The following is a 19,441-nucleotide window of genomic DNA, read 5'->3' on the forward strand; positions in this document are numbered from 1 at the left end:
GAAGAAGCGGCTCCTCAGCCCCGCGTCGCCGAAGTCGTGACACGAGTAAGTCGGGCGCGCGGCCCCCGGCGCCCTCTTCCCACCTTCGCGCCGCGCGGCCGCGCTCCCGCCCCGCCCCCGCCCGGCCGGCGCGGCGTTGGCCTCGGCGGCTGCGGTGACGAGCAGACTTTGTTGTGAAACTAAATCTGACCCCTGGGCTCCGAGGCGGCGGCCGAGAGCCCGTCAGCGGCCCCACCCGGGCCAGGAGGGCGGCGACCGGCGCCCGGGGAGCGGCGGAGGGGGGCCGACCCCGGCGAGCGCCACCCGCGCCCCAGCCCGCCGGGGCCGCCGCCGAGGCCGCCTTCGCCGCCGAGGGCGCCGCAGCCAGGTACGCGGAGCCACCTGGAGGGCGCGCAATAGTGGGGGCCGCGCGTGCGGGCGGGCGGGGTGCCGCCGTCGCCCCGGACCCGGCCCGGCAGCGGTGGGGCGCCGCCGCACGTGGAGGGACGTGTCCCCGGCCGCTTTGCTTCCCTTCGGGGAGGTGGTGACGGATTGGGACGTCGGGGAATGGAGGGGAGGATCGTCCTGGCCTTATTCGAAGTTTGATTGCTGTCTTAGACATGTGCTCGCGCGCTTGAAGCTCCAGCAGTGGGAAGCATTTGGGGGGCAGCCCGGGCGAGCCCGTATTTATTTGTAGCGCGTTCTGGCCCGGGTATTTCTTTCCTTTGGCCCAAAGGGGTTTGATTGGTCCAAAAATCAAAGAGGCCAGTTAAAAGAAATAGAGGGGTCGACAATGGTGAGGAATTATTATTTCAGTGAATAATTAGGAAAGCAAGGAAAAATAAACAAGATCTCTGCTTTACCTTTCTTGAGGATTAGGGGTGGGTCAGGATAATGCATACTGTGTACACAGTTTTCCGTTTTCTTTATGTTAATGAAGACCTACCTCATTGTTTTGTTCTGGTAGCCAGACTGACTGCTAGGTAGGTAAGTCATCTCATAAAACCCAAGACTTCTTAAAAACAATCAGATGATTTTTTTTTTTTGAGAGGGACTCAAATCTGTCATGAAGTATGAATTTATTACATATTCAAAAGAATCAATAGAAAGCGTGTACTCAGCACAGAGGATCCCAGCTGTCAGTGGGGAGTGCAGGACTCATGTAGAAGCAGGATGTCCGTGGCGGCCAATGCAGGCACTCTTCTGTTCAGAGTACTTAGTATCTAATTGTGCTGTGTCTCTCGCTGTGGCCTGTTCATTCAGTCAGAATTGGAAAACAATACTGGATGCAATATACCAGGCATTTTGTTACATGGACGAAAATGGTTTCTGTGCTAAAGGAGCAGTCTGGTGGACAATTGTGACCCAGTGTGACTAGTGCCCCAGGGGAGATAAAGCACATGGGCAAGGCTTCCTGGAGGAGCAGCCTAGGTGAGTCTTGGAGGCTATGTAGGAGTCTGGGTGGAAGGAGACTTGGCCAGGTGGAGAGTTGTTGGCACTATGGGCATCTGGAAGTAGTCTGGTGTAGCTGCAGGTGAGCAGGAGAGGCCTAGAGTAAGAGTGATGAGCTGGGATGGTAGCTGGGGCCAGATTACAAAGGGCTTGGATGTCAGAACAAATCAGACTAAATCAGATCTGTTCCCTGCTTGACAGAGAGCACAGTCTAACATGTCTAACCGTTCGTTGGAACCATGCGAAGGCCGTGGAGAGAAGGCAGAGGAAAGTGCTAATTAAGATAGGTTACAAAATAAGAACTGTGAAAAAGATCTAGTAGTGGAATTTAGCCTGTAAAAAAGTCAAGATCACAAAAAGGCAAAGAGAGAGAGAGAGAGTGGTACAATAACAATATTGATTTACTAATTGTTATCTTAATAGCATGAAGTGCAGCTTCTAAAAGTGTCTAATTGTCCTTAAACAATTGACTTATATGATGTAGTTAATCATTTTTGGATGTAAATCTAAAGACAAGTATACTGCATTATGGTTTTATGATCTTTTATCCTTTACAAAGTGCTTATCATCTACATACACATAATTTATTGAGCATGTACTATATGTAGGATACATTATCAATGTTCTCTATCCTATTAGATGCCATTAATATCATTTGACTGATGAAGAAGCAGGCTCAGGGTGGTTAATTTTTCCAAGATGCTAGAGTTGATAAGTGCCAGAGTTACAGACTCAGTTCCCTAGCCTCCTACTCCAGGTCTTTAGTAGTCATTTTCTCTACTCTTTGACTCATCAGGAATGGCTCTGCTTTTGGCTTTCTTCCCTTCATTATTTCTATCAGTGAAAGAAGAAAGCTAAAGTAATGGTTTTTAGGTTGGCATATTACACACAGTCGGGATGGATATCTCAGTCATGGGCTTACAGAATCATATGTCAAAGAGAATCTGAGTGAGCTTGGCCGATAGGCAGAAACTCACAAGGTAAGAATTTCACAGGGATGAATCAGTTCCCCACATATAGAACAGAGGAATTATGACTTGAAAACAAGTCTTTTGCAGAAGAATTTGAGTGTCTCTAAAGCTCAGTAAGTGCCATTGGTGTTCAGATCCAGAGGTCATTGACGAATAGGCATGTCCTGAGGAGATGGATCAGAAAGTTAAGTAACTTGTTTTTTAAAAAAGATGTATAATCAGGTTTGGGGCCTAGAGAGGAAAGCCGTTAGGGAATATTATCATAATCTTCAAATATTTCCAGGACTGTTTTATATAGGAGGATGTTAAGGTATGTTTGTGTTGGTGCACAAGAAAAATTGACCCTAGAGAAGAGGGTTTGAGGGGTCTATTTCAGGTTAGTATAAGGAAAAGCCTAAAGACTATATTTCTAGCTCTAGACCAGGTGGCTTGACAAGCTGGTGAATTTCTGCCCCCCAAAGTGTACACGCAGAAGCAGGTTGGCTATCTGCCAAGGATGTTTCAGATGCTTCCTGCCCTAGGTGGAAAGAAATTTGGATTCCACCACTTCCTTCTATGACCCCATCACAACATCTCTTACCATGTATATTTCCATCATGTTATGCCACCCATTAACTGTTTTCTCATGAAATTGTGGGAAGGAGACAGGTTTCTTAAACCTTTCTAGTTTGTTATAACATAGGTTGTCCTTCAGTTTTAAGAAAGGAGTGAAAGTCAAAGAAACCCTGAGTCAGTGCCTCTTTTCTGACAGCTTAATGCTTTCTCCATTACTGTCTTTTTTATTTTTGGTTTTTTGGCCTCTAAAACTGCAGTCCTGCAGTCTGATTCCATCAGGCAATCCTCACTCTGGTTACGAAGCAACAAAAAGGAAGAGTCAGCATCCAGGAAATGAGGAAATTGCTTTGCTAAACTTTAGTTTCGATTGTCAAGGGTCTGGAAGGTGGTGGTGGAGTAGAACAGGGGGGCATCTCTTCTCTCATCCCTGATTTAGTTCCTAAAAAAAATTAAGCTAACAAGGACATATCAATTGAACCTTAATATTAAAGAACATTACATTTCTAATCCTCACCTCTTAAACTAAGGATATATTTTTCAGCTCCTCCACTTCTACACCTAAAAATGAATATTATTGGTTTTGAAACCCTATAATTTACTCAAGTAGGAATAAATGTCATCTACATTCAAGAGAAGTATTGGCGGATGAACATCTGGGCAGAGATTAGCACTAACATCATGTTTAATTGGGAGGGGCAGGGACTTGTCAGTATGCCCAGTGAAGAAGGCAGTCATCATCTAAACAGTTTCTTACTTTCTTGATGTTACTGGGAAAAAGAGGTACTACTTATAGGTATGTAAGTTGTAGCATTTTTTAAAACTTACGTATTTTAAAACGTATTAAGCTAATAGCTCAATGCATCTTGATAGTTATGTACACTCATGTAACCACTACTCTTGAGATACAGTACACTTTCGACACCCCAAAACATTCCCGCAGGCCACTCTGCAGTGCACCAATCCCCTGCCTTTGGCACCAGGTAGCCACTGTTTCATTTCCATCATGAATGAGTTTTTGTGGTGTGTTTTAACATCTTAAGAGGTGTTTGTAGGTAGATCTTTCTGTATAAAAGTAAAGGAGTAGGTATTTCATATTTTCTCCTTGCCTTTTGGATAAAGTAAGAAAATTCATCCTTTTAGATGCAGTCATTTAGTACTTAATTTGGACCACAGCAAACATAAAAACCACTGAATAGAGCCAGTTTTGCTTGCCACCAATTCTGAAGCTTAAGTTATTTTAAAACTGAAACTATAGACTTAATGGGTTGAGAAGTTATTTCTATGATACATTGTAAAAAAAACCCGATATTTGTGGAGGACTAGCAATGCCTTAAATTCAGCAGAGACAGCAGAATCAATATACCAACCTGGTAAATTTCAGATAAGTTTATTATGTATGACTAGATTATAGTTTAGATTATATTGTTATATGGCTGAATTTCCTCATTACACATAGGATTTATAGGGCTGTAGTTCTCAAGCTACTGCTATAGTTGCAGTCCCCAACCCTAGGGACTGGGCTGCATCGGCAGGAGGTGAATTGTGGGGCCAAGCTGGGAACCTACATCTGTATTTACAGCCACTCCCCATCACTCACATCGCCTCATAAACTCCCCCTCCTGCCAGATTAGTCGTAGTATTAGATTCTAATAGGAGCGCAGACCATACTGTAAACTGCATGCGAGGGATCTAGGTTGTGTGTTCCTTATGAGAATCTAATGCCTGATGATCTGAAGTGGTGATACTAGTGTTGGGGAGTGGCTGCAAATACAGATTATCATTAGCAGAGAGGGTTGACTGCACAATAAATGGAATGCGCTTGACTCATCCCCAAACCACATTCCCCTCTCCCTACCCCTTACCCCCTGAGTACCTGGAAAAATTGTCTTCCGTAAAACCAGTCCCTGGTGCGAAAAAGGTTGGGGACCACTGTGCTATAGCATACCACTGTTCCTCAAATTCCCCATGGGTGTACCACCAATCATAATCAGCATTTATTTAGAGTTTTCTTAATATTGTTAACATAGTAAGTGCTATATTAAATAATTTGTAGGTCTAATGTTCTTGAAAATACAGTTTGAATTAAAGTTTAGTTATCAAATAAGCATGTCATCCTTCTATTAATAATTAGTGTCGGCTCATGTGATTTTCCCCTTGCCTTGCATTTTTCAATTGAAGTTGGAAGGAAGTTGCATATGGTGGATGCACAAATATGGTCATATTTGCTTTGAAGCCTATTATTTATAGATAGGCTTCATACTAAAAATTTTAAATCAGCAGTACCAGTAAAGGAGTGAAAAAAAATTATAAAAGAAAATTAGTGTACACTTCTACAGAAACCACATTGACAGCTATAGAAGACTTTCACCAAGGTAGAGATCAACTTGTTTTTCATTAATGGCTTTGGTGGTTGGGATGTGCCCCTCTACTATTTGAAAGACTGATGTGTATGTGATTTCTGAGTCTGACTCATCTGAGTATGCCAAATCTCAGTTTTCCTTAATATAACCAAATTTCTTAGGAAGGTAAGGAAAGCAAAGAAGAGGTGACAGACATGGCACCTTGTGGCTTCTGGAGCCATGAAGTAGTGAGTTGAGAAGGTCTCTGGAGGTCATTTATCCAATGGTTCACTTCACTACAGGCTTCTGTTTGTAAATTTTCTTAGAGCCCCCTTGATTTGATATGTTTATTCAGTCTGTAGTTGTAGTCTTCTGGGGACATATTTCAGAATAGCCCTTTTCTTTTCTATAAAGCAATGTTCAGCTACTAGTTTCCTTCTGCTTCTCAGGAATGTTAGAAAACTCAACACTTGGTGAGGAGGCAAAAACTAAAGTGATGGTGTGTTGTAATGAAAATATTCTTTCATCCAAGGAGCCACAAGTTATTAATAGTGTCGATGAGTCTCTGGTTCATTAGAGATGATTAATGTGGCATCTAAAATATAACCTTTTTTCCAAAATCATCAGGAAAAATTAAAATACATATAATGTATAAAATAAAAAAGAAATATTGTTTTCTTCCCAAGCATATTACTCCCAACTCTCTCCACCCCCTATTTTTCTTCAGTCTAGAAAGTCTGTCCCAATGGCCTGCCTGGCATGACCTGTTCTCTATCAACTTCCTTCTCTGTGATCTATGCACTTATTTCAACTTCTCCTCTCTAAATCTGTTGTTCTGAAAATAGCCAGGATATTTATGATGAGCTAGAACTAAAATAAAAGAAAGTTAATTTTTACCTGTAAGTTGAGGTGGTATTGCTAATTTTATCAACTGCCTGGTTTTAGCTGATGGGTAGAAAAAGAATAGTAAGTGTCTATGTAGGGTGACTGTAGATTTAACTGAACCTGGAAAATTTTAGGTTTAAAGCTCTTGAGTACTTTTTTCTTTTTTTAAGTACTAAGGGCTGTTTGTAGAATTGGGGGAAAAGATTGGCAGCCCAGGGAGAGTTTAAATTATAGCAGGAAAGCACAGAAAAGATGTTTTGTTTCACATGCTTTAAAGTATCTGTGTTTAGAAGCATTCTGTAATTTGAAAATTAATCAGCTTATTGATTACAATCGGGTATAAAATGTCACTTCCAAATATGTGCCACTGAACTCTATGGGTATAATTATAATGTCATCACCTAGGGCCCAACTTCATAATGCCTCTGGGCCCCTGAGCAGGATTTTGAACGATTGCAAATTTCTGTCAGATTGGAGTCTCAATTTGATGTTTTCTTTTAGGGTTTGTTTGATCAGTACCTAAATCTAATGTGTATTTGCCATAGTTTATTTGCCAATGTATGTACACTAATTTCACCTCCTTTCTGCCCCACTCCCCTAAGCGTGAAAAATGTAAGGAAGTTCTCAAAGCTTCCATTAATCCTGTGTCAGGCAAATTCACCTAGCAAAGTCAGCTTTTCATCAACAGTTCAAAATCCATCAACAGTTCAAAATTATACTTTCTAAAGTATATCCTCCATTTGGGGTGGGTGAAGACCATGACTGCATTCTCCTTCCTCAGTCTCCCTGGCTGGGTTTCTTCGAGCACAGGACTGAAGAAGGCATAGTTCCCTTAGGTGTTGAAAAGACCAGTTCAAATGGAGCCATCACTCTTTGTTTCTTCCTTGCTGGGGACGCATCCTACTGTTTCTGTTGCCACCTGCAACAGACACCAGGCAAGCGTCTGGCCTGGGACTGTGAATGCAGGTCAGGAGCTCCACCACCTGGAGCTGTAGGGGCCTCTACCCTGTCTCCTGTGGGCTGTGGTGACCTTGGAAGGGGCCGCTTGCCACCATCTGTCCTTGGAGAACATCTTCTCCAGTGGCCTCATACAGCTAGAAAATATGAAGAGTCAGGCTGTATTTAAATGCATGCCTACCCTGACACTGTGAGGATTTTTCTCAATGTTTTGTTCAGTTGATCTTTTTTCCTACTTAGGGAGTTGGTAAAATACATTTCAAAAAGAGGCTTTTACTTTTTATCAGAAGATCAGGGTAGATAGCTAACACAGAGTCTTGGATTTGGCAGGCAGGGTCCCAGGATACCTCTCAGTCCTTGTCTCTTTATGAGGGAATCTTTCACTTCAGTGGCCTATATAGCAGGGTGGGCTTCCATTGTTTACTCTTCTGAAGGGTGCTGTCATAGTTGACTCAAGAGTGGGTAAGTAAAGGATTTGGCCATTTGGGGTAAATGCACAAGTGTGTGATTCATCTAGTTCCCTGGTTTAGCAAGATGAATGTTGTGGGTGGCCTTTGAAAGGGTAATGGCCATCAGACTTATGGTACCTTGTACTGTTGGGACACCTCTGATACCAAAGCACCTGCCTCTTGTACTCCACACATCTCCCAAAACAAACCTCATTCCGCTCATCCTTCTATCAGTGTGTACCATGCCCCGCCCCCAACCACTCTATACCTAGATTAGCCTCCCCACTGTCTTCTACTCCTTTTCTAGGAACCACCCCTAGGTTTAATCAGGGTCCCCGAGAAGGTCATCTCCGAGTTTACCTCCATAAGTGCTTATGTGTAGGTCTATACAGTTTTATGAATAGCTACTCTATGCATGCAGGTAGGTAGGTAGGTAAGTTGGTGGATAGATAAACATTGTCACCTGTTCTTGCTTTGGACTATTTCTAGGGTACTTAAAACAAATGCTCAGGACCAAAAATTGGATGGATGCTTCTTAAGTTGATTGAATGATAGCACCACCATTTAACTACCCACCCAATACTAGCTGAGTTTACATGTATTCAAAAGTTGTCATGTATCAATAGCACTCATTTATTTATTTATTCATTCATTCATTCATAATATTTAATGAGTGCCATATGTGACACGAGTGAGAGAGTAAGGCATGGGACCTAGCCTTGATGGAGCTATAGTCCAGTAGTGGGGATAGGTAGAGAAGTAATTGCAGTGCCACTAGCTAAGTGCTATAATGGAGGCAGGCTTATTTATAAACCATGAAAGATCAAGTCCAGCGAGGGAATTAAGGGTTTACCAGAGCTAGGCTCCTAAATATCAGTAGACCCAGTCATGTCACATATTTCATGGTTTGGATTGACATGTAGAAATCTGGAAACAACTATGCTGATTTAGCAAGCACTGGAGGATTTGTAAATAGAGTCCATGACTCTCTGCGATTTTTTGATTTTTGAGTGATAGTCGTTTTTACTGCAGGCATCTACCTGAGGTAGATGAATGCTGACTGCTTTGACTTCTCAACGATCTCTGTCTTTTCTTTTTGGCCCAGGAAACAATAACAAACACGGTATTTAGTACAGAATAGTTTCATCTTCAGCAGAAATAAAATTACAAATGAAATACCTTTCATGCTCATGTAACTTGACCATTCTTAATACCTTAAACTGTTCAGTAAGTTCAATATGGAAATATGGAAAAGAAACACATGGGAAATAATCCTGGAATATCAAATATACAGAGTTTGATTGAAACGTGTTCTTGGGACAGGTATGGAGAAGATGGGAATTTATGGGAAATCAGAGGGGGCTTTGTCTTAGGCCTGCTCCCTTCTGTGAGGAATGAGACTGGGCTTTGTCTTACCATATATAGGTGAACTGTGGGCAATTTATGTGAAAGCACTTTCTAAACTGTAAAGTGTTTTACCAATGTGAGGCAGGATTATTATCATTATTTTAAAACCCCACCTTAGTGCCTGGAAAAGTTAATATGCCTCCCTAGAGTAACTTAAGCAGTGAAAAACAATCTAGTATATTCTGTAATATCTCTTCCCTAATTATGCCAGGAATCCTTTAAAAGTAATGCTGGTTAATTTTAAGATTCTGTTCTGAAATTTTTTACAGTTCAAAATAGAGTGCTATGTGGTGTTTTCTTGGCTTCACAGATCATAAGTACCTTCATATGATTTTTATTTACTCATAAGTTGAAATTATAAAGTTGTTTCTTGTTAAAATTACAAAAATGTGGTGCTTTAATAAGAGCTCTCAAAATTTTAAGAATCTAGTTATTTATGAGTATTATGTTGTCCAAGAGGCATCACATTTATGTTGACGATGGATTAAGCATATATTTTGCAGCATTGATAATTGTGAGCAAAATAAACATAAGTGAGAATTACTCCAGTATTGCAAAATTGCTTCTCAAATAAGCCACGCTTGGAATATTTTACCTGAAAAATTTGTGTGTAAATCATATACTCATTAAATTATAAAATATAAAATATCTATACAAATTGTAAAGCTTAAGGGTATCATCCAGTTAAAACCTCCCATTTCACAGATGAGAAAACTGAAGCTCAGAGAGCCTGTGTTATTTGCCTGAACAATATTCAGTTGTTTGGTGGCAGAGTGAGAACATGAATTCAGATTTCTTGACTTCCACTACAGTGGCTTTCCTAACATGCTAGCAGGCAGAAATTCAAGTACCTTTATAAAAAGTGATACTGAGGTTAAACTGCTACATGTTCTTTGTTGTGTAATTTTATCTTGGATAATATTAAGATCGTATTTTCTTTTCTGCTTAAAATTACATGTATATTTAAATATCTGCATTAAAGTTTGTGTGAGACATGTAGAATAATTTCTCAGTTGCCAAACTCAAGCAAGAAAATCTGAGAGTATCTTTTGGATTCCTCATTTGAGCACAAGCATGAAAATTAATTCTGAAAGTTAGGAAACTAGAATGGGCAACTAGATGGCTATATTATTATTATTTTTTTTTGAAGAAAGCTAAATGTAGACTGTATGTCACAATACTACATTTGCTGTCCATGTTTTGAAGCATCCCCCAAACCTATTCTTCCTGAAGGTGTTGAGTTTCTGAAGGTGCAGACTTGATCATCCGTGAAACTGTGACCTAATGTAAACTTGCTTAAAAATAGTATAATAATATCCTTGCCCTGAGGGTAAAACACTCAACTCTAGTTTTTTCTCTTTCATCCTTGCCCAGACTACAATCATATTTCTTTGTTAGTATTTCCTCTTTGCATTGTGGTGCAATTGACATTGATAGATAGCATGTAGAAACTGAATGCAAAAAGAAAAAAGAAGAGGGGGAAAAAAAAAAAGCTCTTGTACTGTTGGCTCAAAAATAATGTGTGTGGAAAGCTCTTTAGCTGCTCCCCTCCTGCTCCCCAACATTCTTTTTTTCTTCTTGGACTGCAGCTGCTGACAGCAGGAACAACAGAGCTATAATTTGGCCACATTTGGCTCATGTAAATTGTGATAAACAATGAGCCCATAATATTTATTTTAAAGATTCATTCAGTGAAGGTAAGTGTTCTTGACTTGTGTATACATGCTAGTAAATGGAAGGCTGCAGATGTGAAGACCAGCTCTTAATTTCATGGCACACAATTAATACGGCTGCTTGGTGCTCTGTTGTTCACAGGTGCAGGGGTGTTGGAACCCTTTGAAGAAGTGTGTAGCTAATAGCCCATATATAATCCAGAAGAAGAGGTCTTCGATGGAAGACTCCCGGGGGATAAATGGACAATCTGTAAGTAAACAGAACGTCAGTCCTAAGGAAAGAGTTATTACTTTTAAAATCATAATGGCTATTTTCATTGTAACCTGAGTGTCTGGAAATTTCTCAAAAGCTCTGTACCAATTTTTAATGATTTTGAAACTTATGAATTAAGTAGTACACTATTTCCTCATCCTAACCTAATTTATATCTTTTCTTAGAGGTATCATTTATCAAAAGTAGAATCCTAGAGGAAAAAGCCAACCTTTAGTATTCTGTAATTACACTAATATGCATAACATAATTTTCAGGCTAACATTTTCCTTTGCCTCAGGGAAAACATATATTTGTCTCACAAAACTTGAAATTAATGTCTACATTTTGGATTATTTTATATGTATTTGTTTTATGAATTTATATGTGTGTATGTATGTATCTTTAAAATGTGTGTTTAGTGTAGAAATTTCACAGTTTAATGAACTCTTGAATGGGCTTTAAATTAAGAGAGACTTAGGTTATATTTTGTTTGTTTATCTTGTGAACAGAAGAAAAGGGGTTCAGAAATTTTCCTCAGGTTCATAATCAGGAAGAAAGAAAGCTTCCTTTGGCTCATAAATTAATATTCCCAATTAGAGGTAATCTTACAAAATAACCTTTGAGTTATTTAGAATTTGAATAATTTAATGAGTGTTAATTTTAAAAAAGCATATTTCAGTAAGGTAAAGTTGTTTCCTTGGAAAATTTCCATAGCAATATTTGGGGCAGCACATGGGACTTTGCATTTTAAGTTCTCCAGTCAGATGCAATGCTTTTAAACCTGTGGTTTTACAGCTCAACTTTGTTCACAATAGAATTATTACAGACCTGAACTGTGATCTTTAGTAATGCTGTTGTGGTTCCTGTAAATGTGTGTTTTACAAGACCTATTGGTGTTATGCAATAAGCAATAACTGCTAATGGATGAGAATTTTAATAACAAATGGTCGAGTGCTATTCAGGTAGTCTTGCACTCAGACTGTATGCAATTACAGAGTGTATTTTTATGGATCCTCTAAGTCATCGCGTGAGGTGATTCACATAAAGCACTTCACATCACTTTGTGTGGCATAGCTTTTACCTTAAACAGGAAAAGCACCCTTAACCCATTTAATTTGCTTTCGAAACTCCTGTTACTGGTCTGTGATATTTGATTTTGTTATGTTAAAAACACTTTTGCAGTTCATATAAAATAAATGAAAAACCAACTCGCTAATAACTCACTACTTTTTGCTTTGCTCATTTGTTGGTGGCAGGTTGATGTGCTGGACAATTACCAACAAATTTAATAGTATCTGGAAAGAAATGTCGCCAATAATATTTCTTTCACTATTTCATATTATGCAGATTCTAATTTAAAACTGTCGAGGTTAACTGTGATTTGAGACTAAAGTAACAGATAACAAAAGTAAAGATTAAAAAATTACTTTGGCTATCATAACAAAAAGACATTTTAGGATGATCTAATTGTATATCATTTCATTTTTTTTTATGTGAGAGTGAAGCAGTTTTGTTCTTGAAACATGTTTGGCTATCTCAGAGGTACACAACCAGGGAGGGATATTTCTCAAGGACAACCACTGTGTGCTTCTCATTGGAGAAGCTGTTTCCTGGCAATTTGGCTCTTGCCTGTTCAATCCTGCTCAATCTCTTTGGAGGCCCCCGGTGGAGGCCCTGAATGGGCTACTTCTGGCTCCATGCTTGCTTCCTGGGCTCTCAGCTTCCATCTTTCCCTTAGGAAGGTGGGGAAAGAGCTCAAGATGGAAAGAGTACCTAACTTAGCTGAAAACATTAAGGTAACTCAAGAAAAGAGAAGATTGAAGGGCGTTCTGGACCAGTAGCTAAATGCTCACACTTCTAAACATGATTGACCTTTCCCCTGTTCATCACAGTCATCTTTCTAAAGTTTATCTTACAAAAGTTTCAGCCATATTAAGAGTAAACACAAGAGTATCCTGTACTCTCATGTACCCTGGTACCTGCTTCAGCACTGAGCAGTATTCTGCCATTCCCATTTCATCTTACCACCACCTATTTTCACACCAGCACTGAAGGATGACTAATTTTTTACAGTGTTTTTTAAAGATAAACTTTACATGTATTGAAAGGCACAAATCTTAACTGTCCAGTTTTTACAAATGAATATAGCCATGTAACCTATACTCTGTTATAAATTAGAACGTTTCCATCTCCCTAGCAAATCCTCTTGTATCTATCCTTTCTCACTCACTACCTCCCATCTTCTGGCCCCATAGGCAACCACTGTTTCGGTTGTCTACACCTTTGATCAGCTGTGCCTGTTCTAGAAGTTTCTGTAAATTGAATCCTTACACAGTGCATTCTTGTTTGTATCTGGCTTCTTTCATTTAGCATCAGGTGAGATTCCCCAATGTTGTTGCCTGTATTGGTAGGTTATTCTTTTTTATTGATGAGTTGTATCCATTGTATCCATTCTTTAAAAAGACATTAAATATATTCTAAGAACTTCTCTGGGAAGCTTGATTTTTGCATATGTAAACTGAGAAGAATGAAGTCTACACAACCTAATGTCCTCTCCAGCTTTATTGTTTTATAACTCTTACTTTCTTCCACTCTTACTGAGCTTTGCTCAACAGAATGAGACCTACTAATGGCCCATTCTGGACTGTGCCTCTTCTAGTGAGACTTAAATACTTGTCTCCCTAAGCACAGTCTGGAAAGGAGTGAGACCTTTGGTTTTCTTATCAGAAAAAGGATATTAAAAGAAAAAAAAGCTTCTTGAAAGTTTATGCACACACTCCAGTTTACAAAATATATTTGTAACTCTCAACATGTGCAATTATTCATGTAAAATTATGAATCTCTATTGCCTTTGTAAACAATGATTCTTTCTCAAGTCTCCATGGTTCTTTCTCTGCTCCATAGATAGAGATGTGACAAGCTTGGGGAGGAGGCGGCAGGGCCTCTCCATTCTTCCTTTTAGCCCAGTGCTGTGGGCTGAGCAGGAGGCCAAGCAGTGTACTTTAGCCCCCTGGCAGCTGGTGAGCCTGAGCGTCAGTTGCTTTCTCTGTGGGAGAGGTTCAGAGGAGCTTCCCTGTCATGAGGGTGACAGTGTAGGGAAGCTCTTAAACGAGGGCACGTCCACACTCAATCTCGGTGCTACCACTGTGCATTGTGGGATTTGAAGTTACAAGTTTTGAGGTGGCTCATGACACTTGAGGGAGGGAGAATGGCTAATCATGTGAACATTGAGAAGCACAATATTCCTATACTGTAGCCTCTTGACCTTAGCAGAGTTTTGGAAATGTGTCTACTGTGGGATGAGGGACCATGGGCAGAGGTGAAGCAGCTTCTCATTTTGTTACTACACAGACACAACATTGAGCAAAAATGCTAAATCAGAAATTCTACCTGTCTTGTTCTGGAATATTCTGTGTAAGTGTCTCCCGCATCTAGGAAAAGGGGGTAACTCAGGTGATTTTGTAAGTTCTATCCACTCTTCTGTTCACTTCGTGAGGACATAATGGAGAGGTTTGTGGGGCTTTTACATCATTTCTCTCATAATTTTGGCCACTTTTCTATTTCTTTCTGAGGAGTTCCCATCTGGAGGAGCACGGCTCCACCTTCTCCCAGCAGCACCACTGATAGCTCAGTGGCAGTCCCACTCCACTCTGAGGCAAATATCTCAGAAACATAAACATCAAAGAGCAGAGCTACTGCTTCGTCTTTCAGTTCCTTTATTATATTAGGATTTATATAAAGAAATCATGTCAAGATTTTAAAAAAAAAAGCATCTACCAACTCTATGGAAAAAAAAGGGGAATTAAAAAAATAAATCGGTATATTTTCCTTATGGAGCTGTGAGGCTTGCATTTAAATCTCACCGCTCAGTAACACAAACCTTGTGTCTGAATTGGACAGGCTGCCTGGTATTTTGAGAACTACATTTCAAATTTGGAGTCAGAAGACCTGGTTTTACCTTTTACTAGTTGTATGACCTGGGGTGGATTTCTAAGCATTAGTCTTTCTGCTATAAAACAGAGAAGATAATATTTGCCTTCTCTTATTTAAAATCACAATTTTGTAGGTCAAGTGGGATCATGTATTTAAAAGTTCTTTGAAAAGTAAAAACTGTAATATAACTCTAATGCACTTTTTATTGGAAACATCTCTAGAAAAATGTGGTCATGAATAAAAAATTATCTGACCACCTGCAAGTCTACAATAAAAATTTTAAAATGCAACCATCATACCTGTGCCAGGTATTATTAATATAAACACCAACACTACATATGTTTGATCATGCTGTTGTAGGCTGGCAGGAAGAGGGGGTGGAATCAGGTCTCCTGAGATTCTAAAAGGGGCGTTTTATTATAAATGGTAGACAGATAACTTACTTTTATTTCAAAAATTTCAGATGATGATATTTTCAAATAATTATGCCTTAGGGCTCCATTGTATTCTTATAACTGTACCGCTCCAGTCTCTTTTAAATTATGGTAAATTTGAAATGCTAATAAAGCCTTTGCTGAGTTGCTGAGTTTTGCAAGAAAACCATTAAATCAAATGTAAATGTACATTATTCCTATACTTGGAGATCCTAGAAATAAAAGATGACTTTTAAACAAAATGGAAAATTTAAATATTTGTTTTATTAATAGAAAAACACCATCTTTAGCAGAAGTTTCTGAAAGTAGTTTGACAAGTATGATACACATCTATAGGTCAAATTAGCTGGGAAATTATAAATTAAATCAGGGTTTTATTTATTCAGCTTCACCACAAGTGGGATATTTTATGTAAGTGAAAATTTTAGGTAACCTAAATTTAAAACTACAGAATGCAGTAATTTACAATTTTCTTTTTTAAAAGCAGAAGCATTTCATTGGAAGCCTGCGTTTGTTTTTCAGGGTTGCTGTAACAAAGTACCACAAACTAGGTGGCTTAAAGCAACAGAAATGTATGGTTTCACAGTTCTGGAGGCTAGAACTCCAAATTCAAGATGTTGGCAGGGCCATGTCCCTTTGAAACCTGGAGGGAAAGCCCTCTTGCTTCTGCTTAGCTTCTGGGGATTTGCCCACAATCCTGAGCCTTCCTTGGCTTATAGCTGCAGCGCTTCAGTCTCTGCCTACATTGTCACATGGCTGTCTCCCCTCTGGTGTCTGTGTCTCTTCTCTTATAAGAAAACCAGTCATATTGGATTAGGGCCTAGTGACCTCATCTTAACTTGATTACATCTGCAATGATGCTACTTCCAAATAAGGGCACATTCACAGATACTGGGGATTGGGACTTCAATATATATATATATATATATATATATATATATATATATATATATATATATATATATTTGGAGGGATACAATCCAACCCATGGAAAAGACTAATAAGAATGTGGGGCCTAAAACCTTATCTTTTTGCCTCCTATCCCCCTACCATCTTGGCACCTTGACTAACTCCTGTTTATGTGGTTGTAAGTAGTGGGACTTACCGTGAGCTGGCTTAAACAAATGAAAGTCTTGAGAAAAAGGGTATCTAGGAAATAGAGGCAGTTTTCTTTTTAGTTTACTCTGGACATTTTTTTCAGTCCTCTTTCTGTTTATAGACTGGCTTTCTCTGTTCCCTTTGCCCAGCACTGGCTGACCAGTGTGGTTTATACATTGCTGGGCCATCCGCCGTGTGGAAGGACGGACTCTGCTTGGTCTTGCACGCATCTTGATTCTGTGGCTGGGGGAGCGGGGAGCTGCAGCAGGAAGGCCGCAGTTCCCAGAGGAGGCGATGGGCTGGCCACCCAACAGTCGCCTTTTATGGACCTTTGGGAAACCCCCAGGTTGTGATCATTGAAACACCAGTTTGAAACCACAGTCCCAGTCCTATCTCTTCATCTCATATATGAGGAGATTTAGCCCTTGATGTGCCATCGCCTACATTCTAACCATCTGGATGAAAATATCTAATAATGAACATAGTGTATATTTTTCTAATGCTTAAGGTCCTTTTTACAACTATCAGTTAGAAGCTGTATCCCTAATATGCTAATTTTTCTTCTCTCCCTTGATCTGTCGGGTAAGAGTGATGGTTTGTGTTTTCAGCACTAGGTAGACTACCCGAGAGCTGGGGTAGTCTGTCTAGTTGTGATGAGTGCACAGCAGATAGATAACTTGAACTTGGGAAGACAGTTAGGCACAGAGAAGAGAACCCTGACTTGGAATCAGAATACCTGGTTTTCAGCCACAGTTTAGTAACTATGGGTTCTTTTAACAAATAACTTTAAGAATCTTATTTCAATTTCTGAGCTTCAGTTTTGTTTTTATAGGTAGACATAATAGGTCTGTATTAGTCTGGGTCCCTGTGACAAAGAAATAAGATATTATATGCCAAAGCACTTTGTAAACTGTAAAGCAATATATACAGCCACTAATGCCAAGCCCAGTGGGGCATCTTTTTGGAAAGGGAAGGACATTTCAAGCCAGAGATAGCTGCTTTAGTCTTTGCTTTGAACTCGGGCAAGCTTTTTTTAACCCCTCTGAGCCTCATTTCTTCCTCATTTGTAAAGTAGGGATAATAATACCTTTCTTACATGCTTGTGTGATTAGAAATAACATATATAAGACATATAGCGAATGAGAGCACAGATTCTGGAGCCTAACTTCTTGGGTTGAAATTTGAGTTGTGTTACTAACTAGCTGCATGACCTTGGGCAAATCCATGTACCTCCCCTGGGCCATTTTCCTTGTCTGTAGCTGGAGTGATGATAACGTACATCATAGGTTGTTGTGAAGACTGAGTGAAGTTATAGAGTGTGTAGAATGTTGCCTCCATCCAGCAAATGCTATCACAGTGTTTGCTGTTATTACTGATATTATTTCTAAGATGCCAGGCATACACACAGGAAGGGCTTAAAAACCATGATTTGTTATTTAATTAAAATGTACTGATATTATTTCTAACATACCAGGCATATATACAGGAAGGGCTTAAAAATCATGATTTGTCATTTAATTAAAATGTATTTGACTGGGGGGGGGAGGTGAGGTACTATCTCTTAATTTAGTCATGGACCATTCTAAAGGTTAAGATGAGATTCTGACATGGAATGTCAGACCATGCTGGAAGGAATTAGCCAAAATTTTTCATTCGGGCAAGGGAAGGCTGGCTTGGGCACATTAAAAGAGCCCAGATTGGAATGTGATCTGAGAGGGTAGAAAAATGCTAGAAGTCTAGATTCAAATTGGGCACCAGGTTGTATTAGCAGTTGGGTATTTTAGGTAAAAAATAAAACCTAGACAAGAAAATTACTCCAGAGCCAGGACAGTGACATGTTTATATTTCCAGGGCCAAACACAATGTCAAGCCCTCTCCATGCACTCAGTAAACGTTTGTTTATCTGAGCTGGCCAACATCTCGTGTTCTGGTATAGTTCACTTGGTCCATGTGCACCGAACAGATGGAGTGTGACAAAGATAAAAATTGCTTATGACTGATGCTGGCAAGAAAGGAAAGAGGGCCTGTAACCATTCAGACTCACTGCCCCTGGGTTGCCTCTGATCCAGCATCCTTAATGTGCAGAGATCTGAGAGCTCAAAGAACTATGAACTGGTGTAAATGAGCATTTAGTGATGATTGCATGTGGATCTCTCTCTGAGTGAAAGGCACAGACTTGGGGACTTCGGGTTTTTTTTTTGGCAGGGGGAATAAGGGGAATAAGGAGAACACTTTAAATACTTAAAAAGAAAAAACCCTTCTTGGCTGCAACTCTGTTAGGGATGATGGTAATCACCAGAAGTGTGAACTATAATAAGAAAGCCATTTTGATAGAACAATAATATAACAAATTTTTTTGCTGTAAAGCACCCAATAGGAAATATTAATATTATAGGCTTTGCAGCCAGAAGGTATCACATGTACTCAACTATGCAGTTGTGGCATGAAAGTTGCTGAATACATTCAGAACAGAGTCCCGGGACAATGTTAATGCATATAGATAAAATAAGGATCCATGCCTTGTTCTCCTGTTAGCACTTGCATGGGAGGTGGGTCTACAGTTGCACTTCCTCCCCTTTCAGGATTTCTCACCTTGTTCGCAAGCCTGGTCGTCTTGGATTTGACTTGTTTCCTCTCTCTGGGCCTCATTTTCTTCATTTATAAAATGAAGAATTTGGGAGACCTCTTCTAAGTCTAACAGAGTGTGATTCTGTTAGTATTCATATTGTGTTGGATAATTGAAGTTAAAACAGTTTTTGCATCACAAAATAAATGTGTGGGGGTTACTAAGGGATGAACATGAGGAACCACCATAAAAGTCCAGCATCTGTGTGACCTCAAGTGCTCAGTTTGATGGTCTAGTTCTACAGTTCTAGTATTGCATTTGAGCCTCAATGTGATACATTTACATATTTCTAAATTTTGTCTTTTTTTTTTTTGCAACCTTCTTTATACCTCAGTCAATGAATATTATTTATTTGTTCAGCCCATAGTGTATCTTTATTTTGGTACTAATGCTGTGATAAGGATTCTTTGATGCCCACGTTTCTGTATGT

General features: G+C 39.6%; 1 protein-coding gene across 9 annotated transcripts in view; it reads left to right on the top strand.

Moving 5' to 3' along the window:
• The first annotated feature begins 202 nt into the window (after positions 1–202).
• The window catches only part of EYA1 (EYA transcriptional coactivator and phosphatase 1), a 307,766-nt gene continuing 288,527 nt past the window's right edge, over positions 203–19,441 (top strand). For 5 of the 9 annotated variants that reach the window (XM_076005220.1, XM_076005223.1, XM_076005222.1 and 2 more), the window contains exons 1-2: positions 1,401–1,513; positions 10,810–10,917. In XM_076005220.1, coding sequence (XP_075861335.1) covers positions 10,885–10,917 — 33 coding nt within the window. In that variant the 5' untranslated portion in view covers positions 1,401–1,513; positions 10,810–10,884. Of the gene's footprint in view, positions 368–1,400; positions 1,514–10,809; positions 10,918–19,441 lie in introns of those variants that run through there. The other 4 variants (XM_076005225.1, XM_076005227.1, XM_076005226.1 and 1 more) reach the window with 2 other exon arrangements.

This window comes from Microcebus murinus, chromosome 7, assembly GCF_040939455.1.
Source record: "Microcebus murinus isolate Inina chromosome 7, M.murinus_Inina_mat1.0, whole genome shotgun sequence".
NCBI classification, from domain to species: Eukaryota; Metazoa; Chordata; class Mammalia; order Primates; family Cheirogaleidae; genus Microcebus; species Microcebus murinus.